This window comes from Trachurus japonicus, chromosome 14, assembly GCF_045865225.1.
Source record: "Trachurus japonicus isolate A0001 chromosome 14, Traja_1.0".
NCBI classification, from domain to species: Eukaryota; Metazoa; Chordata; class Actinopteri; order Carangiformes; family Carangidae; genus Trachurus; species Trachurus japonicus.
The window spans coordinates 11725742-11748978 of record NC_140920.1 but is presented as its reverse complement, the minus strand read 5'-3'; the positions used below and the strand labels follow the sequence as shown (position 1 = coordinate 11748978).

The following is a 23237-nucleotide window of genomic DNA, read 5'->3' as shown; positions in this document are numbered from 1 at the left end:
TTGACTTAAGTCCTCATGTGTCAGACATCTAAACATGTCCATTCTGTGAAATGATGTGTAGAAACGGTGTGAAACATAAATCCTACTGCCTTTCCATCAATATGATTTATATATCAAATCATAAATCATTGTTGAACACAAGAGAGGTTTAACAATGGACATTTAAACCCTTCCAGGTCTCATATTGTCTCACTCCAGGGCAACTTTACAGCTATGAATGTCAGTTTACACCTGCAATGGAATAAACCATGAGGCTCATTGAATTTTTTTGTCATAAAACAGCCACATGTCTCAAATAATTTCAGTTGACGTGCAAATTAAGGTTTGTATGATGGATTTTACAATGTTTAGCCTAAAAAAGTATCTGAACACTCATGTTTTGATTCAGCATGTGTGTCCCTGCATCTGTGCTAATTACTTTGTTCACCATTTCAGCAACTTTCAGCCATTTGAATTATGGGATATCTAACACAATTCAGTATTCATAGTACTGCAGTTACATGTAACTTGCTTTATGCTACCTGGTCGTTCAGGTTGTTGTGTCCAAGGGAGGTTCATGGCCTTTTGAAAGATTTCTGGGGGTCTGTAGAAGAAAGAGTTATGGATTTTCTTTCTTGAAGAAGGAAAATAACTTCTGCTGCACTGAACACGATAGAATGGGGCTGAAATAGTGTAATAAAGTGACTCTACCTAACTCACAATAGGGGATTTATTGTTAGGATACTTTTAAAGATGCTTTTGGGAAATGGGGCCCTCACCTGTGCCAGAGTCCTTAAGCTTTGACCTGGCTGAACTTGAGTGGCTCTGTGAAATTTAGGATCTGAGCCTGACCCAAAGCTGTATATATTTTCTCGTATTTTATTGATTTCAGACTGTTAGCACACTGGGCTAATTCAGTGTAGCAGCCATATAGTCTGTTTTCCTTATCCTAGTGTGTATTGCATCCTGTATGTCATTGGAACATGACATGACAGAAAAGGACTGGCACAGTTGGAGAGAGACAGAGACAAATTTCATAATGAATCACGTCTGAAAATAACCAAATCCAAAACCCTGCACCTGACAGGTCCTGACAAAGTATCAAGATTCAGGTCAGGTAGCAGAAGTCTAATGAACACCTGATAACACACACTGTACTGCACTATACAATATTACTGGTCTGGGACTTGGAGTCGTGTATGTATAATAGCAGCCTTTGTGAGCAGTTCTAAAGTGATTTCAGTCTTGAAGTCACACACAATGAGGTCTGCTTAATCCTGAGTTGTCATTTCTGCTGCTAAAGATGCTCAGCGCTCATCACTTACACCATTATCTGTTCACTGAATGTTATTTCTATGCAGCAGGGATTTCGTAAGAAAGCACAAACAGGTGTATTTACTGTGTTCACTTAGCCTGAAAATTACTTCTTCTTTTTTTTTATTAATTAATTGTTGTATTGACATGCACTTCTCCAGAGAAAACCGACTTCAGAGACACCACCAACCACTTAGTGTCTTTGGTGTACATTCAGCCATTGAAAAAAAGCACTATGTGTGTCTGTTGCTTTCAGTGTATTTTTGGATTAAGGGGTTTTCTATTTGTCCATTCTGTTGGAGCTTTGCAGTGCTTGTATGGTCTGTGAGCGTGGGCTCAGCAGTGTGTGTTTGTGTGTGTGTGTGTGTGTGTGTGTACCTAGCCCTTGTGTTACTGGATATCAGTGGAGTCAAGTATTTACATTTGGCATCATCTTTTGGAGGTGTTTGCACAAAGACTATCTGTGTCATTCATTGCAGCTGCCAGGTTGGGTAATCAGATCGTGTTTATTGCATCACGCCTGTTTCAACATATCAGAATAATGGTAAACAGAGAAATGGGAGTAGTTTAGGATGTCGTCCAAGAGTCGCAGTGAGTATAAGCAGAGGGTAACATGATCCAGACCGTTACTGACCGTGCCAGTGGAGAGGCACAGGGACAAGGACAAACTAAGGTTTAGTGAAATGAGGACCTGGCCCCGCAGCTTTATCCACCGCGATTTCAGCTCATTATGCGGTCTTTTTCACAGCTGTCAGACAAAGCGTGACTATTAACAAATTGAGCGTGCAGTTCACAATTTGAAATCAGGTTTGTTGAATTTGGCATTAAATTACACGCTGATCCCAACGCTCCCTCAGTGGTATCTCTCTTTGCTTTCCTTCACAAGACATGCTCTACCTTGTTTCAATTTGGCCGATTTACACCGACATTGTTGCTGCGATTTATGTTGAAGAGGTCTGAAGAAGCGCACTCTGGTGTTGTAGAGCACGCACACAGGCACACAGGCACACACGCACACGGCGGTGAAAATACATACAAAATATATATATATATACATTGATGTGGAGAGCGATCCTGCTGAATGATTATGAGAGATGACGCAGTGTCCTCGATTCCTTTAACATTGTTGAAAATTTTGGTATGTGGGCGAGTGTGTGCTCTCTCTGTCTCTCTCTCCCAGATATGCTTTAAATGGGTTACTGTACTAAGGCGATTATCCCTCTGTGTGTGTGTGTGTGTGTGTGTGTGTGTGTGTGTGTGTGTGTGTGTGTGTGTGTGTGTGTGTGTGTGTGTGTGTGTGTGTGTGTGTGTGTGTGTGTGTGTGCGTGTGTCAGAGAGAGAGACAGAGAGAGAGAATTATATGTTTGTGTAGCATGAGCATCCATGTTTGCCTGCATGCACACTAATATTTTCTTGTGCATGTGATAGTGTGCGCGCGCCTATACTTGGTTATGTGCTGTGCGTAATATATATATATGAATAATGCACCATCCATCTGAATTTTTAATAGCATTCCACTCTGACACTGTGCGTTTTAGTCAAAGTGAGAAACTAAAGCATACCGTATTTTAATAGTTTTATGTTCTAATCTTTAGTATTATCCTGTACTTACACACACGGGAGCTTACACATGCCAACCTCATTTCATACAGTGCCTGTGCCTTTAAGAGAGTGAGAGGGAGTCAGGAATAAGGGAAGAAGAGAGAGAGCAGGAAATAGAGACAGATGAGCGAGAGAGAATCATAGAGAGACAGAGGGAAAAGGAAACAGAAGGGGGGAGATGGGAACAGTCTAAAAATAAACCATCAGAAATGCTTTTTAAAATCTGCAGTGATGCAAAGTATTCATTCAAATAAACGCTCCCGCAGTGTGACCACAGCACCCCTTGCATATGGTCAAACACTTAATGCTTTGATTCGGCTATGACACATACACATGTAATTTCTCGGCGAATGATATACTCCCTGCAATTTTCTTACTAATTCATGATGTTCTCTGTCGTGCAATAAAATGGGTGAATGAGGAGAAAATGTCTGCTGCACACGGCTCGGTTCAGAGGTTTGGTGACAGTTGAGATTTCAGATTGCTGCTCAGCTCACCTTCTCCTACCTTCCTCCTGCTCCGGGCCCAGAGAGCCTTCTGATTTGTGTAGCATTGCCATCTGTTCAGACTAATTAACTAATTAACTAATTAATGAACTCTGGGGAAAGGCCCACCATCGTGGGCTCTAAGAGTGAGAACATTTTTCACCTCAGGAAGAGAGATGAAACGCTTCTCCTGGAAACGTTTCTCTGCACTTTCTACCCAATTTCAGCTTTTACTTGTAAGTTCAGTAAGAGCAGCCTACTTGGCGGTATTACCACCACGTTTAATAACCACAAATTCTTCACCGAATAAAATTAGTTATGAATTTAATATTTGTTTGGTTATTATCCTGCCAAAATACATTTTTCATATTTATAGCTGCTCAGGGTGATACTGTGTGTCTTCGCTAACTCAATTACTGCCAACTTTTGTGTCAGAGATATGAGATGTAATGTTTGTATATGCTGCCATTAAAAAAAAAAACATTCATTATTTTTACAAGCTGTAAACAAAACATTGACATATTATCCCCTCCCAGAGTTGATATGGTGAACGTGCTAACAAACAGCTGCCTGTTTACACAGAAAATCCAGCAGGCATTAGTATTAGCAGTCATTCGCCAAGCAACATTAGCATTCACAGCCCTGAGCAGTTTTTAAAATTGTTATGGCTGCCCTGTAGCATATTTAATCGTGTCATGTTTGCAGCCACCTGACAAATTAAAGTCCACATTTCAGTCATTCTAGCTCTGTTTTTGGTCTCCACCAACTCCTGAAAGAAATATCAGGCTCTTTAGCTTCTAAATGTGCCACTGTGTTCACCAGCTCGTAACTTTGTTTGTCTGCCACTTGGTGCAGGGCAGCCAGGGTACAGGGAATTTATCAGAACAGCTTTGTTGAAAACATCTGCACTGCACAGCTGGGACAAGGTTGATGAGTGCATTAAGAATGAACAGACACATTAAAGTTGCAGGCTGCAGAGTTAAAACAATGCGCTTAAAGATGGCTCTTTAGGAGAGCTGCAGAGTCAAGTGATAATTCTTGGTGAGTTTTGACAATGCGCACAGTCATTTGATGCTTTTTGATATAAAAAAAGATTGATTTGAGCAGCTTGAAGCCTTCTGTATCAGCCTAATTATGCTGTTTTACCACAAAAGTAGTGAAAAACAAACTAATGACCGACCACATTCGGTGAAACACTTTTACAACACACTGTAAGTGTTACTAACTAAAACTGAAAGGGACACAGTTAAAGAGAAATTCATATGGCATTGTTTGAAATGGACACAGACATAGTGACATCATGTAACAAGTCTCAAGCTTTCAGATATGCCACATGAGTAAATTACCAAATAATGAATCTGATGAAGTGAATGTGACCTCATTTCATCTGTTATCTTCAATAGTTTTATATTAAGTTTTTATGAAACCTGACATAAATATATCTATAATTAATACTTTACACAGTCACTCAATACTTTATTATAAAACATATTATAGTAATTATATTATATATTGGTATATCAGCTCTGTTTGTGAATCAATCTTCTTTGTTTCTTAATAGGTAGAATCTCACAAGCCTGAGCACATGAAAATGTTTTGAGCTGGAGTCAAGTCAATAGCCAAGTTAACCTTAGGAATCAGTTCAAATTGTATGACCCGTTGTTCTCAAAAACATCCCTGTAAATGTGACATAAACCGTATTTTTAGCCAGCACAGATTTTGCTCTCAATTAATTTCAGCCTGCTGCCTTCTCACAACTCAGCTGTCCCTAAATACAAACGACACACACCTCCCACTCCCAGCACAGAGCCACAATCTTCCCACTCTGCCAGCAATCATGAACACTGCACTGCTGTTCCCATATTTCCCCTATAAAGCACTGACTGTGATGACAGCAGAGAAAACTAAGATCATTTTGCTCCAGTGATGTTATGGTTGTGACTAGATTCATGTGCAAATCAAAATGTTGGGCCAAGAAATTAAATATTAAAGCATTAGACATGATTTCTCCCCTTTGCAGAAATGGCTAAAACACTTAATCTGCTCTCTGGCTCTTAAGGTTTCTTCAGGTCTCTTGAGGTTTCCACCAAAAAAAACATCCAAGGACAGCTTTTTCTCAAAGTTCACATTGAACACTAATGACTTATAGGTATATTGACTAAAGCTGACATCAGTCCGCATGCCAGGCAGGCAGCCACATCACAGCTGGAACAGTCAAATACAAGGAAGATAATTAATGCAGCTAGTCATCCTCATGCTCGACATCTTACTCACCACTTAAAGCTTCTGAATCAAACTCTAATTGTCTGCACATCTGTATGCTGCACTGCAAGTTTCTTTTAAAAGATTATTTGTTTATGGGAACCATTGGACATTTAGCCTTTTTCTTACAAAAACTACACTCCTACATCTCAAAGGAAACATCAGTTTTGCTCAGTGGTCTCCAGTAACAGCCTACTTAGTGACTCCATGGCAACATGGGGCTTTTAAAAAACCCTTATTTCTTAGATGATTTCTTGTTTGATGATTGACAAAGATCCTCATGGTGTTATTTGGTACTATTTAGTCTTTAAAGCTGTGATGTGATTGTCCAACCACAACCAAATAAGATACTTGGACACTATAAATACTAACATACTGTTATTCATGCTAACATCATAAACCCCACACTGCAGATACCTCGATATGACTCACGTCAGTAACCTCCAGTGTAGCCAGCGAATAGAGAACACTGATGTAATAACCACACTAAAATAAAACTGTACTATTAATACAGTATAATCAGTGGACAGTTACATAATGCACTGCTAAGAATGAAGGCACCTTAACTGTCAACGGATCCATGTTAAGACAAATACGTCTGCAGCTTCTGTCTGCAAATGAGGCTGTTTACATGATCTGTTTTTAATTGATCTGTTTTTCATCAATAACTAGTTGTTTTTGAGATTTAACTTTTTTTTCTCTTTTTTTGGAAAGGCTTTGAAATGTCTTTGTGTCTGTGACATTTGAAGCTTTCAGCAAAGTGTTTTAGATTTGCATGACAGCCTGGTTTTATTGCACAGCTTGGGACCATTTGAGTGGACATGTGAGAGTAGAAATTGAATGAGATAAGTAAGGTAATGAATACAATGACATTGCAGGCATATGGGCGGTATGCTTACATCACAGTAGTTCCACGGGAGGGAGCCCAATTACAATGTAATTTCATTTCTGGGCATACTTGATATACAGAGTGAGCAGCAAGTCTTCAGATTGAACTCTAGTGCCAACAAGGAAACCTACGAGATTTCTGTAAAAAACAAAATAATGTGATGTTCCTACAAGAATTTCCAAGAGTTGAAGGAGCAATAGTTCTTTGAATTAGATGATAAAAAAGATCATAGACCACCTTTACACGCTGGAAACATCGGGTACTCTAGAGAGTGTTAGCAATCAAAACTAGCAGCGGCTTTATAAACTCATTATAATTGAAACTACATGCTTCTTCCAAAAGATTCAGACTAACAAGTTAACTGTATACTGTACCTCAGAGTCACTGCTTTCTTATTGATAGAACTTGCATATGGCTCAGTAAAAAAAAATCAGTCATATTTATCCATAGTTGTATTCATACACCCCAGTTAATCCCCAAGGTGGCTGCATAACACCGAATGATCAAATCCACTTTATTCCAATCATCAAAACATATTCTTTAGTCTTCACTGTGCAGGAAACAGACACCATCTGCTAAGGTTTTTTCTTTCTTTCTTTAAATAGTGACTATTTTTCACCCAATCAGGTTAGCGATGTCTCGTGTACAGAAAAACTGATTTGTCTCCTCTGTTCCGTCACATTTTCTGTGCGTATTAAAAAAGGCAATATCTTCCCTCTGATTTTTGACATCCCTCATCATCCCTTGTGTGACGTCACGGTGAAATTATATAATATGTCCTACAGTATATTCTTTTCACCTCTCTTGTCATTTAGGATCTGACAGTAGCTTTGGGCAATATTCACTTTAATACCTGTTTTATGTCTCCGGATTTTTTTATCCCCCCCACCCTCCCACCCCCCTCCCTCAGTTCTTTCTTCTCTGTTCACAGAAACATGTTCAGTGACCCACTGCAGTCATTCTGTTCAGTCCTACAAAATTACTCTGCAGATGCATGTTCCCGTCTCAGTAGTCAAACAGTCAGATGACTGACCACACTTCAGTTCTGGGCTGTGAATCTGTGAATAGTGCACTCTCTTGCAGACTTGGTGCACAACAGAGGATGTAGTGAATAAAGTGGTTCATTATAGTACGCTAAATGCCCTGTTCGGAATACTGAAAACGTCCATTTGGTGTTGTGCTGTTGCCCCTTTTCATATAATGCATCTCTTATGAAATGAAAATCCTTCTGACACATCTCTATACTAATACAAGTCCCTGTTGTAGATGGAGTACCATATCAATAAGGGATAATGGCTCTTACCGTAACTCATCTCATCAGTGTATAATAGAGAAAGACTAAGTGCTCTCCCTGCTTTTTTTTTTCATTCAATGGCAATATAAAGCTTTCATGATTTCTGTTTCTGAGAGATTTTCTGAAGTTAAGGCATTGGAGATTGCAGTTAGTTTCATTTTTTTCTCTTTTGATTAGCTAATACAATATATTGTAAATATAATTTTAAATTTCCCTCCATCTGTTGCTCACTACTCCTCTGATGTATTCCAGCCATTCATTTCCCTATCTTCAGCTTGTATCTTTACTCAGAGGTTGATGACTCTCCTCACAGTTCCTTGGCCGTTACCTTTGCAAGTGTTGAATATGCATGAGTTCAGCCTCATAAACTGCTGCTCTCAGCGCTAAAGTCAGTAGGAAGCCCAACTCAGCAGATGGGGGGGGGGTATCAGAAAGAAAACTTAGTGAAAGAGAAAGAGACAAGAAGAGGGAAGTTGTTTGACTTATCTTCAATAATGGAAGATAAATTTCATCTCTCATGTTGCCCTTGCAAAAGCCGGTACAGGAGGTGCTAGCTCGAGTTAGCATGCTAGTTCACGTACTCATCTGCGCATGCGTTCAGTGACTTTGATATTTTTGTGTGTGTATGTGTGTGTCTGTGTGTGTGCTTTTATGTGTGCATGCATGCAGCTGTTTGTGTACTTGACTATGGAAGTGCTTGAATGTGTGTATGGAAGTGCTTTTGTGAGTGTCTGTCCATATCATTTTGCCTGAAGCTCTGGACAGTTGCCAGGCAACTGTGGCAGGCAGCTCAGTACTCGGCTGGGCAGCCACGAAGCAGACACTTCCACATGCCTATGGTTTGCCTATGGCACAGGTCAGCACTGATACATTACCAGGTCAGAGTCACATCAGGCTAAAAGCTGGTCAATGCTGGGATGATCCAAGGATAATACAATTACACAGTATATGCACACCTGGTGCCTCACTGGACCTAAAGTAAATACCAAAATACCGTATATAGCTGACATTCATAGTTGCCAAACTTGTCTAATATAATATAATATAATATAATATAATATAATATAATATAATATAATAATAGCATTTTGACACGCTGTCATATGAATCATGATTGAGTTAGGTCACCTCACCAAAAAGACTTCAGGCTGTTAACTGTAGTTGCAGCGCAGTGAAGAGTGCAGCACAAGACATGTGTGTGTGTGTCACCCTGATGGTTGTAGAAAGGTCAATTTGGCAGGTTGTCATCATCACCACTGCTGCTACCATCATCATCACCACCGTCACATTATCATCATTAACAATAAAACTTAATTTGCTGTTCAGCACTCTTTGTAACACGCTGTCTGCCACCATCTGTCTCTGTGCATCCCCTATACTGTACTTTATGACTGTCCTTTAGAATACACTGCTGGATTCAGTCACTTTAAAAGTGTCTTTTTCAATTTCCACGCAAGGAAACAAACTGAATGATTCATTCACCAAAAGCTGACACGTGTGCTCATGCCATGTAGCTGGATTCTTTGTGTATTTGCAATTTTACTACATATCCCTGCAAAAGTAAATATTTACTATTCAACATCTCAGCTCATGTGGGTGACATGTAGCATGGTTGCATTGTGTCAAGCTGTACAGTATGTGTATGGTAATGTCTGCAGTCCAGGTTTTGAATTATTACTGAATACGAAACTATTCAGTTCAAACTACACATGAGCTGTCTCACCACATAAAGCAGCTATCTTACAAGTCAGTGGATGGGTTAGCTGGCGTGACATGAGCATTGTGTACCAGCTGCTAAATCTGCACAAGAAAAGATGAAAATATTCTCCAGCCATCTTGTCCACTGAAGGCACACATTATGGTTGGAGATAACTAGACAGCTCCATCTTCCTTCAAGCTGCAGTAGTCTATATTTTTATACTGCAAATGGATCACATGACAGCTTCGTTTTTTCCTGTTTTTTTGGCGACTTTTATGTAAGAGTTCACATGCAGTGCTAAATCCACTGAGAGTTTTTACCCAACTTTGCACATCCAGTCAGTTTTCAAAGTGTTTCTCAGCCCATTGTTTTGGCTTGTCAGTTTGACCACAGTTATCAGCTTCGGGGAGCTGTTTACGGTCAAAAAGCTGAACACACTGCAACACAGAGTAATCTGTGGTGTAGTGTGTCTATAGTATATCTGGTTTTAATTTCACTCTTAGATCGATCCAATTACTGTACAGTTTCACAAAAATAAATACTGATTATCTAAACTCCCCAAAAATTTTCCACCCGACCCTCATGCTTACTCTGAACTAAGAGCACCGTTTCCATGGTGAGAATCAGTGGCAATAGATGACAAAAATAGAAAACATTTCCCATAATTTGTGGCTTCCTAACAGCGTTGTGCAGCAAATAATGAGAAATGGATGAGTTTGTGCTCTAACCTGTAGGAGGCCTAGAGCACTGAATGACATGTCCAAGAAAACTATCCTGACTAGACTGACTCCTTCTTTTTCCCAGAATTCACAGCAAATTAGTGCCAGTTAATACGGTGAAGAAATACTCTGTGCAATGGATAAATTTAGACATCTATCTAAAGTCTATTAGTTACATTTACGCTATAGTCAAAGTCTGTCTTTGTGTGCCTCTGGTAGTGCTGAGAAATGGTGCCGAGAGGATGACACAAGGAGACACGTTCTTCATCTCTCTCTCACACTCACACACACACACACACACACACACACACACACACACACACACACACACACACCCTACAGCCAGTCATCTGTGCATGTGTGAGTTTACTAAAACAATAATTTTAGATCTTTCCCTGGGAATTTGAGTCCAAACAGCCAAGCTGTGTGTGGTACAGATTGAAATATCATGTTTGAAACATGTGTAATTTATTTATGAAGAACAAAGCATTCTTTATGTGTTTTGCACGTGTGTTTGTGTGACATTTTGTTCAGTTTATTATATCTTGTTGTGGGTGTGCACCTACTGTGTAAATGTGTGTCCTGGAAGTAGGTGAAACATGCCTTCTGTTGCTCTCCTCCTCTCTCCACTGACAAGTTCTCTTAACTGTGTTGTATTTCTAGCGTGGGTATTAAAAATGAGTAATTTGGCAAGTGATCTGTGTAAAATCTCTTCAGACTTGCAAAGTTATGGAGGCTGAGAAGTTCCTGACAATGACAGGTTGCCATCTTCTGTTTATGTGGGATACTTTTAAAGAGGCGATAAATGCACACAATTGTTGTCCCCGTGCTCTTGAATTTCTGCCCCGCTCCTGCACTCACACATGAATCTGTATTTTCTCTCTCTTTTCCTCTCTCTGTTTGTTCTAATTTACCCTGCAGGGTTTCTGAGCACAGGGGACCAGTCTGCTAAAGGGAACTATGGCTTGTTGGACCAGATCCAAGCCCTGCGCTGGCTCAATGAAAACATTGGCCACTTTGGAGGAGACCCAGAGAGAATCACCATCTTTGGCTCCGGAGCCGGTGCCGCCTGTGTGAACCTTCTCATCCTCTCCCACCACTCTGAGGGTGAGGTTCTGTCACTGTCATTGTCACTTTAGTATAGTATACCCTGCACAAAAGGGATTAACATTTCAGGACGGTCCTGAGTGTATTTCCACACAATTTCTAAAATCAGCATCCAAAATCAGAAGAGATATATGGTGATATTAAAGGATTGGATTCAATACTCAGAAATGAGTTATTAACTAAATGCAGCACTATAGGTTTTTGTCTCTGTAATCTGAAAGGAAACCAGATTGTCAACCTGTGCAGTGATCAAGAGGACAGATGGGGGGGAAACAGTAGGTTATTTGCCATGAAACTATTACTCACCTTGGGATAGAAGCTCTGTAATAATCCCAAATAACGTCATCCCACATGGGACAACGATCACTGAAAATTGTCCTTCTGCAATAAAACTAAGCCTCTCTCGACAAGGCCTCAGGAAAACACTGGGAGTCTGTGGCGACTCTAAGACATTAACAACATGTGTCTCAGTGAGGACTGAGGTCGTATTTTGAAATCATTCCGTCCCTTTAATTGACGGACAGTTAATAGCCGCTCTTTTACTCAGTGATCTTGCAATTTGGGCTAAAAGCTAAATTACAGTCTTCAGTGCACATGTCTGATGTTTAACTAATGTCACCAGCAGGCGCCACTGCTGTAAAATTAGTTGCTTTTGTTGAAAACACTACAAAAAAAACTAAGCAGTGTACCGAGAATGGTTCACAAACATAAGTTGTTTTTTTTCACTGCACCTTCCTCCCTTATAATCATTAGTTCACAACTGACACAACAGTCAGAAATCACTCTAAATAAAGAAGCTAACAGGTTTAGGTGTTGCTGCTGTGCAAATTGCAGATAAATATTCAACTCCAACTAAATAAGGAATTAATTAAATGCTAGTTGGTTAAAATACTTACATTACATTCTTTTTTTTTCTTACTATTTTCTCACCATTTCTGCAACTGACAGTTTTTAACCACAGAGAAAGCCTTCAGGTGTGAGACCACTAGTTTCCCCAGTTAACCACTGAGCCAACAGTAGAGTGTGAGTTTTAACATCTTTTGGTTTCTACTATATCTGGAAAACATGTTTGTGTTACTATGGCAGCTAGCAACTTTGAGATGTGACGTTAACAGCTGTGTCATATCAGTGCATCTAACAATTGTTGTTGGTTTTTTTTTTGTTTTTTAAGTGATTTAGATATTATTCCTCAATTTTCATACTTTGGAAAGCATAATGTGATACATACTTAATGCAAATGTTATTTTAAAGTATATTAAATGAAAATCTCGCAGTATCGTTGGTGTGGCATCTAGGCATCGCTTTGGGAACCAGAGCAGCAGCCTATGCCTCTTATTAAGGACAGCATTTACTTTTTTTTGTTTGTTTTTGAATGACAGATCTCTAAAATACCCACCAGATGCTTGATCTGTAATCCTCTGATGTGATCTTGGTTGGTAGAGTTCAGAAGGTGAATAGCACTTTATTCTTTACCAAGAACTCAGATTATATTATTACTAAAGTGTTTAACCTTCACACTGACAAACTGACCTTGGACAGATGAAATCACATCTTTTATCTGTACTGTGTGAAGCAGATTCTCTCCACAGTGAGTGTGTGCAAGCAAGGGAAGACAGATATTCAGGAGGACATGGAAAAGCAGTTCAATAATTGTGGAGTATTGACCAGGTTGTCAGTTGTTGGCGAGTTGCCAGCTAATGTTGGCCGTATTGCACGCTGTCCAGAGACAAAGTCAAATACTCACACCTACAAACTCAAATTATACGCCGGGTTTTCTCTCATCAGCTAATCACACACAAGAATAGGCTCGTGGATGAAACAATACCATTAGATAAGCTATCACACTTATATTCAAATACATTACGTGAGCTTCCAAAATGGCACTGTGGCTCCTGTGCTGCACCCGCTGTGTGGCATTTAGCCATCAACCTCACAGACTTTATATAGTATGACATTAAAAAACTTCCTTAGTTCCTTTACAAGAAATTGGTTGGCTTCCATTTTTGGTTATTTTTAGGGTTACTTCGGTGACGATTATGTCACGTTTTCTCTCACATTAACAGCTGATGCGCTATCAAAAGCCAAAAACTGAACATCCACATTATCATGATGGGTTATTATGCATAGATTTGTGGCACAAAAAAAAAATCCTCCTCTGCTCCATTTTGAAGGCAGGCTGTAACACCGCAAAGCGCAGAAAAAGTTAGAGGGTGAAGAGTTTTTTTTAAAGGTACTGCTCGTGTGTGTGTGTGTGTGTGTGTGTGTGTGTGTGTGTGTGTGTGTGTGTGTGTGTGTGTGTGTGTGTGTGTGTGTGTGTGTGTGTGTGTGTGTGTGTGTGTGTGTGTGTGTGCGCGCACGCCTGTGTTTGTGTGTGTGAGCGCAGAGGAGAGATGAGATGAGCAGTAGAGCTGGAGCTGCAGCTGAGAGGCTTCTTAATTGATTTCACAGGGAGAGGAGCGGGGGTGGGGCACATGCAGAATATGGGGGGGCTTAATTATTAATGACAGAATCTGCAGATAAAACAGAGGGACAGCAAGCCACTTTACATAACAGTGCAGCGGCGCAACAGTGCGAGCAGTTTTCTTTCTCTCTGTCGCTCTTTCTGTCTTTCTCGCTTTATCCAGTGTGGCCATCAAGCCCACCGCTCTGTGAAGAGTTGTCACCATTTTTCTTGCTGCTGCCTCTCGTCGTATGTAATGGCAACACTTCATTTTCCTCCCCTTAATGTTCATAAAGATTTTCTCCAGCTCCAAAAAGCAGCAGGATATCTGCTTCATCTTGCCTCGTATGTAATACTCTACAATTGCTCCTCCTCCAACATATGCATTATTGAAAGCACTCACATTGTAAAGCCTTGAAGGCCCCATCAGCTGCTAGCAAAAGTGTGTCAGAGGGAAGAAAGCAGAGCTTAACTCAGAGAAAAACAAGTGACTGTATGTTTTCTGTTGAAGCTATATCTGCTGTGTATGGTTCTGCTGTGCGTAGGCCTGTTCCAGAGGGCCATCGCTCAGAGCGGCTCAGCCATCTCCAGCTGGTCAGTCAACTACCGACCGCTCATGTACACCAAGATCCTGGCCAAGAAGGTCGGCTGCACTCTGGGGGACATGGCTGAGTTGGTGGACTGCCTGCGGAGGAAGAGTTTCCGGGAGCTGGTGGACCAAGACATCCAGCCTGCACGCTATCACATCGCCTTCGGACCGGTGGTGGACGGGGACGTGGTGCCTGACGACCCTGAGATCCTCATGCAGCAGGTCAAAGCCGGTTTCTCTGGACACCATCCAGTGAATAACTGCATTTTGTCCGTTAATGATTTCCTCGCTTTCCCTGCCAACTGCTACAAATTAGAGGTAATCACTACAGTACTCTGGTTCCTCATGTTGTGTTTGTGTGTGCTTTTCGTGACACCAGGGCGAGTTCCTCAACTACGACATACTGCTGGGAGTCAACCAAGGAGAGGGCCTGAAGTTTGTGGATGACAGTGAAGGAGAAGACGGCATATCAGCAGCTTCGTTCGACTACACCATATCCAACTTTGTGGACAATCTGTATGGATACCCTGACGGTCAGATATGATTTCACCTTCAAATTCAAAGCTGAAATCTGACATGTTCGACTTGTTGTTTGCCTCTGCCACTGAGAACTCATTAAAATGATGCTCAAACTCCAACAAAGGCAGGGCAATCTAAGTCTGGCTTGTGATGGAAGAGTCTTGTCAGGCCGCTGTGACCTGTGAGGCGAGGGTCAGGGGTAGTGAAGCCCACCGTACGGTTGTCTTGCAAAGGACATTTCTGTAGGATTTTTTCGTCTTTGTTTTCTCTTCACAATCTTATGTTTTTCAGCCAAACAATCTGAACAACATAATTCAAGAATCTGAAGGAAAATACGTTAATAATGGAACTGTGCTACAGAAAATCTTTGAAAATCTGATTAATTAAAGGTTTCCTTTGCATGAATGACGACTAAGGTTACGTACCATACTTTTGAACGAGGTAACAGGTTTAAGGTTATCCCGCTTTGTCAAAAATAAATAAAGGTGAATGAATAAGGAGACATGATGATTTAGTCGCCTTTGTTGCATTTTCTGTTTGCAGTGGATTCAATTTATTTTTCAGGGACAGTTGTGTGGTGTAGCTGTAAGTGGACATGCTAACAGTTAGGCTACACTAGCCTGGTGGTGCAGGAGCCGTCCCCTGTGATTCATGCTTTGACATTGTTTCACCTCTGTGAACAGATAAGTAGAAAAAAAAATGGATTGATTAGACTTCCTCTTCGATTATTTATTTGCTGTGATGAAACCACACACTAGGGTAACATAGATTTTCCAATATAGTTTACTGAGTTCCCTGTAAAATATGTTTATGATGCTTCAGTGCAGTGAGTCAGGTCCGACGTTATTGGTGCAGTGCCACTCACAGGCAGTACATAGACAGGAAGTAGAAAAACATCCACTATAAAGATAATGTTGCAGACAACCACACACTATCACTACGCACAGTACATACTCACAGTCCTTTTTTTGTTTCTTCTTAGGTAAAGATATCCTGAGGGAGACCATAAAGTTCATGTACACAGACTGGGCTGACAGGGATAACAGTGACATGCGTAGGAAGACGCTCCTGGCTTTGTTTACGGACCATCAGTGGGTGGCTCCGGCCGTCGCCACTGCCAAGCTGCACGCTGAGTTCCAGTCACCCGTCTACTTCTATACCTTCCACCACCACTGTCAGACTGAGGCGAGGCCAGACTGGGCAGACGCAGCCCACGGAGATGAGATACCCTATGTGTTTGGGATTCCCATGGTGGGAGCCACTGACCTCTTTCCCTGTAACTTCTCCAAGAACGATGTGATGCTCAGTGCTGTCGTCATGACTTACTGGACCAACTTCGCAAAGACTGGGTCAGTAAAATACCTAATTTAGTAGGTAACTCTTTGATGAGTGAGTTTATCTAATTAAAATATCAAGTGTGGTATATTAAAGGGAAACTATGCAAGTCCAGTTGCTTTTCCGCTGTTTTGCTAACCCTCCTCCTGGCCATGTGCATTTGTTTACAACGAAGCTGGAGAGAAATCAATAAATAGAGCAGTAGATAATGTTATATATCATATAAGATGGTTCGTTTTTCAGCCAAGAGACGCTAGGTGGAAGGCAAAGAGCCTCCATTCTCCCTCGTAACAAGTTACATGTAATTTATTAAACCATCACAATTATTCCAAAGCTGTTTAATAAAAGGTAAAAATGTAGCATAGTTAAGCTAAAAATCCTGCATAGTTCCTCTTTATAGCATACTGTATATGCAGTGGCTCATGTATAACACATTAAATATAACAGATTTCATATATGTTGTGAATTTGACACCTGTCTCTCCATATCTGATTTCTGCTCAGCTGCTCGCCTCACATTGTGAACTCCCCTATAATCAGTTAGTGAATTAGCCATGATTCAGCATCGGAGGAAAGAATTTTTGTTTTCCTGTTTCTCTTTTCCAGGGATCCTAACCTACCAGTTCCTCAGGACACCACCTTCATCCACACCAAGCCCAACCGCTTCGAGGAGGTCATCTGGACCAAGTTCAGCTCCAAAGACAAGCAGTACTTGCACATCGGCCTGAAGCCTCGCGTCAGAGACAACTATCGCGCTAACAAGGTGGCCTTCTGGCTAGAGCTGGTGCCACATCTCCACAGCCTCCACGAGGATATCATTAGCTCCTTCACAACCCGAATGCCACCTGGAGGCACCAACCGCTGGAAGGGCTCCATGAACCCCGGTACCCGCTCCACACGACACCCTGTAATCTCCACCTATCCTCCTGATCCCGAGCCTGACGGTTCAGAGAGGCCCCGCTACTCCCCCTTCCCCGACGAGACCAGGGACTACTCCACCGAGCTGAGCGTGACGGTAGCTGTGGGCGCCTCGCTTCTTTTCCTGAATGTGCTGGCCTTTGCCGCGCTGTACTACAAACGGGATAAGCGCCACGAACTCATGCAGAGACGCCACCGCCGACTCTCCCCGCAACGAGGCACGACGATGGGCATGGGCGTAGGCATGGGAGTGGTAGGGGCCCCGCCGCACAACGACCTGGCGCTGAGCCAGGAGGAGGAGCTCATGTCGTTGCAGATGAAGCAGCAGAGAGTGGAGCTGGAGCACGGCACGCCCCTCCCGTCCCGCGGCGTCCACGGCGACCTGGAGCCTCTGCGGCCTCCCGTGTGCCCACCCGACTACACGCTGGCCCTGCGGCGAGCACCGGAGGATGTGCCACTGATGACGGCCAACACCATCACCATGATCCCCAGCACCATCAGCAGCATGCAGCCCCTCCACCCCTTCAACACCTATCCCCCCGTCCCGGCCCCCTCCACCACACCCGTCCCCAGCCACAGCAACAATGCCCTGCCACACCAACACTCCACCACCCGTGTATAGGACCAGGCACAACCTCTGCTACCCCACTCTGGGCTCACAGAGACACACCACACAAACTGCTCCATACAAACTTCACTCTCACCTCCCTCTACTCTTCTTTACTATATCTTTGTCTTTTCTCATTAAAGCCCTCAAGTAAAGCTGCAGTTTGTAAGATTTCAAGCAGTGAAATACCTCTAAAATGTAAACATAAATAAAGGAGTTGATTTAAAAAAAAAAAAAAAAGCTTCTTTGCCAAAAGCCTGCCACATTATAGCTACATACTCTTTTGCCCCGTTAAAGCTCTCTCAATATCTGGTGCTTAGGTGAGCCTCCAAAAAAAATGCAGCTTTAAGCTTGTAGCTCTCTCCCACAGAGGTATCGAGCTAATCACAATCAGTCAGGCATCTTATGTGTAGCTTGGTTGTTTTGCGCATGTGTTGTTGTGTCAGTGTAAAACTAAGTTTAACATAGAATACAAATATTCATTTTCATTCATTTAGTGAAAAGATATTACAGTAGCGAGCAGCTTTGTCTGAGGCAACATATGCTCCAACAAGCTGTCTGTCATAAAGCGGTGATTTCTTGAAACTTACAAATTGCAGCTTTAAAGGCCCAATCTGGAAGTGAAGTTTGGCACACTGTGTTGAACACTATGTCCCAACAGCTGTCTCTGCGCTCGGATTTTGGGGAATTTTATTTAGTGTGAGATGTATTGACAGGGCTGGGAGTACAAGGATGAACACTATTTGACATCTCAGCATGAGTTTTTTCATCATTTTTTCCAAACTTAATTTTCTTCTAATTACAAAAGTAACATACCTGTTTCAGTTACAGTGCAACCCAGATGTCATCAAAAGTTCAGCTTTTTTTTTAAAACAAAAAAAAAAGTCTACTCAGAACAGATGCTTTTGAAAGACTTTCCAGATTGGGGCTTCAACTGATGGGCGGTAACAGGAAATAACTGAATCATACTCAGTCCGTGGGACGCAACCTGGAATCCAGGCTGCCCATTAGATCTCGCTGCATCTCCGCCACACAGGCTCTAATCATGTCCATTACTTTATTTGTTTCTCACTCATTATGTCTCTGTCTGTATCCCCATCTCAGCTCATTTAACTGCTTCTCTCTTTTCGCTGCCTCACCCTCTCTCTCCCTCTTCTCTATCTCTTTCTGCATCCTCCCTTGTAGCTGTTTTTATTAAACCATTGACATAATCCATTCCCATCTCCACTTCTCTCCTCTTTCTCACAATCACTTCTAGACTCTTTTTTCCTTTTGGAGTCTTTTATACAAAAACACAAATGTAAATGATGTATTATTAATAAATTGTAAGGATATGAATGAAAAAAAAAGATATTCTGATATCTCGTTTTTACCAGCATTCTTGGTGCCAAGTACTGTGATAAAATTCCTCTTTCACTGGCGTCCAGTGGACCGCCTGGAGAGGTCCATCCTGACTGTATCTTACAAAAAGGAATTACCATCATAAAAAGTGCCAACCCCCTTCATCTTTCTTTTTGATCCACACACCTGTTTTTTTTTCTTTGTTTTTTTTTTAATTACACTCAATGTTGCACTGTGGCTGGTCTCTTTTTTAAAGGGAAATCAGATCAAATCAATATATCCTCGTTTAAAAAAGAAGAATATAAAGTTTTATTAACTACTTTGCTGTCTGGGAATATTTGCATGATTTTTTTTCTCCTAAAGTGTGGACAAAGAAGTTTGTTTGTCATTTTAATGATTTGCCTTGTTCTTCATTGATTTTTTTTCCTCTTTCTTTTTTTGGGAAAATCATTTTTCATTTTCTATTTTAATATCAACTGCACTTTGTGGCACTTCAAAAGGTATTAAAGTATTAAGAGATGAATATTGTGTAAAACTATGATTATAACAAAAAGAGTAAATATTTCCTCTTTATTTTTTTCATTTCCTAACACTGAGGCTGTGCTGCAAATCTACCAGAAAGACTGATGAAAGCCTTTTATCTTTCCCTCCCCGTTTTTTTGTTTGTTTGTTTTTTTTGCTCTGTTTCTCTGTCAAGTTTGCACAGTCACTGTCTCTCAATCTCACCTGAAGATAGCACTTTTTTAAGTTACAAAAAAAGAAACTTTACATGAATAGTCTAAATAAGGTTTTTGTCTGTGACTGACATAAACCACATGCTTCAAGTGTTTGAAGACTGCCTGACAGTTATCTTTTCGTCTGCTCTTTTGTTGTTTTATGATTCTCTCCTCTGCAAGGCGGGAGAAAGGATGAGATATATTTATGATGGTCAAAAGGTGAGAAAGCCTTGTATGCGCGTTTCACATCTTTCGCACAATTGAACACAGAGACGGGTCACACTCTGGACAATTCTGAAAAAAAAAAAAACCCTGGTGACATTAGGACAACACTGGACAAATGCCGACCGTGATTCAATGGTGACAACGAAATAGCTCGTCAGCTACAGTCCGATCTGTCGATGCACAGAGGAAACGTTCTAAAAACCTGATTTAAAAAAAAAATCTTTAATGACAGACATTACTCATAAACCATATACCACAAAAGCAAGCTGGATTAATTCCCCCTCCTTGTAATGTCCTGTATCCTGTCTGCTTAGGATAACGACACTCTGGAGCCAGACTGCCATCCCTCACACTGGACTGGAGCGAGCTGCGCGGACAAAAGAACAAAAACCAACACATGAAACTAACTGTACATTTTTTAAGTGTAAGAGAACAAACTGGAATTTGTAAATATTATGTTTGTTGTTTGGTTTGAGTGATTGGCCGGATCTTTTCTTTGTGACAACAGGTGCAAGTTTAGATGACTTACATGATTTTATCACTCATGTGTATGTTCGATTCTCCTTTATTTCCTAGATATTCAAGGGGCAAATTCCAATAGGTTGTGGGCACATGAATACATCTGTTATCATACATGAATAATTAAAAAATTTAAAAAAACACAGCATGGTTGAGGTCAACATAAACACGAAAAGGAATGCTTACGGCTCAGGTTAGCCTAGATATTGTGGTGATTTTAAAAAAAAATGTTTATACTGCGTATGTGGCTGTCTAAAGCGTACCGTACACATCTGGCACTATCCCATCAATCATGACGGAAGCTTTTGGGTGCAATTCGTCCTTTTATTGGTTAAAAAGCTAAAGAACAGCTGCAGAGAACAGATGACGGAAGGGGAAGTCGGGATGATTCGAGAAATGAGGCAGAATAACAAAAGACAGGACAGATGTTTCAAATGTGCTCCAAACAACCCACAAATCTAGAAGTTTAAATTGTGATGATGTTGGATTTAATTGTTAGTGTCTCACAACGTCTTGACCATTGTCATGCAGTTTAATCTGTAACTGGAAGGTGGTGAACCCCTTTTTACTCTTTTTGGTCTTTCAGACTCTAGTGACAGTGGTTGGTTTGCTACCTTGTTTGGTAATTCTTTTTCTGCATATTCAGTTTATGGGAACATTGACCCAGCTATTTGAGCTATTATATGAGTTTGAGTTGCCCACACTTCCAAAAGTAGTATAACAAAGACATTTTTTGATTCCTTTTGGAAATAAAGGTGGACAGCCAACAGATAATGGAAGCACACTCACTCAAGTTTACATGTTTACACTACAGTTCTGATGTTGGCTTAACTTTAGGGACCGAGGAAAAAACAAAAAAACATTACAGGAATCCAGATATCTTCTTTTTACAACATTCAACGAATGGTAACGCGAAGGCTTGCACCTGTTTGTCTGTTTCATTTAGTCTGATTCAGTAACCTGCTTGAAGCTCAAGATACTGTGAGAGAGCATAAATGACCAGAAGGGGTTGAAAGAATTAAAGTTAATATTTCTATTTCAAATAGAGGCTATTACACACTGTATGTTGTGTATATGAACTGGAAAACATTAAAAGACATTCTTAAACAAATTATTTTCATTTCCTGCTCTTCCGTTTTGTCACATGGTTAGATCTGATGTAAAAGTTGTAATGAATATGCTGTCCACTTGGGGGTAGGAGAGTAAGATATTTATCATAAAGTCGTGTTATCTTGCCGCCTGTTGGCTAAAAGTCTGATCTTTGTTATTGGTTTATTTCAACAGCGTAGTTATTTATTTTACATATCCTCAATTTGGTAGCATGTGTACTGTCTGCCGCTGGGAACAAGGTGTGGGCTAGCTGCAAATTGATTACTTGTCACTAAAGTAGCATTTTGCTAGCTCTAAATGGCCAACATTGGCTTCAGTAGTTGTTAGGTTTCTGTTTTAATCATTGACTTTATTTTACTGAAGATTTTTCCAGCTAGCTCGAGTCCGCATGTCTTGTCACTTTTTCACTTTCTTTCCAAGTCACTGTCTATGTTGCCCTGAAGTCACAGCCCTTGCTCAGACAGTTTACCTCATGTCTTGTAGAAAAGAAGGGCTAAAACCAAGAACAAGACATATAGCCTACAGTAAGAAGGTTAAAAACAACACTGTGATCCCTGACTATAATATAGAGCTGAGATTGAATTTTGCATTCAACAATTCTGTGTCTGGTATAGCTAGGACATCCCAAATTGGTTTATATGTGGGTTTGTTTGTTGTTGTTGTTTTCAGGTCATTGCTATCCAGCATCTATTGTAGTATTCAAAATGTATTTCACCCCTTTCATTCTGGAAGAGCTTTAAGTTATTTAAAGGATTTTCATTTGAAAGCCTAAAATAACTTGGCAGCACCACTCTTATTAGGGGGACTGTCCTCTGATCTGTATTTATTCAGCTGTTGTACACAATAAATCAGTGTAACAGCAAATAATACTGGAGCTGGCCAATGCACTGGTCCCAGCGGGGAAGAATATGTAATGTACAGCCATCCATTCATTTAAGCCCTGATGTTGAAACAGCTCAATACTTTAGCCACAGATAGAGTTCCCAGGCAATGACATTACATTAATTATATGAGCTGACAAGAAGGAAATAACGGCCCATGAAGCAAAAAGATATTGAAAATGGGCCTTTCAATGTTATAACACTGTTACTTTTTTTTTGTTTTTGTGATCAAATATGTATTGGCTGTTTTCATATTAGTAGAGGCAGTGATACAGTTATTCACTGTCCAGCAAAGCCGGGTAAAAATTGCAGCAGAACTGTATCTGCCCCATCCCTAACCTTTACTGTTACTTTTTATTTCATATCTTTAACAAATGTGAGAGTTTGGCCTCCCTTCTTCCTGTTGAATGTTCTGCAGTGCATTAACTCATTAGGCCTTATAACCGATTTGTTTTGTCTTATGAGGCAGGTCAAGACTTGTCATTTGGAAATGTCTGCTGATCTGCTGATTTTGAATTCTTTATTAATTTGCTTGACAAATTCTCTTGAGTCTTCAGACCTTGTGGTGACTCAACAGCCATGGGCTCCTCTTGGAAACTGATAGGATTTGAAAATGAATCTAATTGATGCCTAAAAAGCAGTGGAGGCTAAAAAAAAAAAAAAAAAGATATCAAGGTGCTTCCAGCTT

At 40.7% G+C, this 23237-nt stretch overlaps 1 protein-coding gene across 2 annotated transcripts in view; it reads left to right on the top strand.

The window, feature by feature from the left end:
• Window positions 1–21669, top strand: part of nlgn2b (neuroligin 2b) — a 95597-nt gene extending 73928 nt beyond the window's left edge. For both annotated transcript variants that reach the window (XM_085797528.1, XM_085797529.1), the window contains exons 5-9: window positions 11165–11350; window positions 14336–14601; window positions 14759–14912; window positions 15881–16247; window positions 16839–21669. In XM_085797528.1, the coding sequence (XP_085653654.1) occupies window positions 11165–11350; window positions 14336–14601; window positions 14759–14912; window positions 15881–16247; window positions 16839–17772 (1907 nt within the window). In that variant the 3' untranslated portion in view covers window positions 17773–21669. The remainder of the gene's footprint in view (window positions 1–11164; window positions 11351–14335; window positions 14602–14758; window positions 14913–15880; window positions 16248–16838) is intronic.
• Window positions 21670–23237: the final 1568 nt, after the last annotated feature.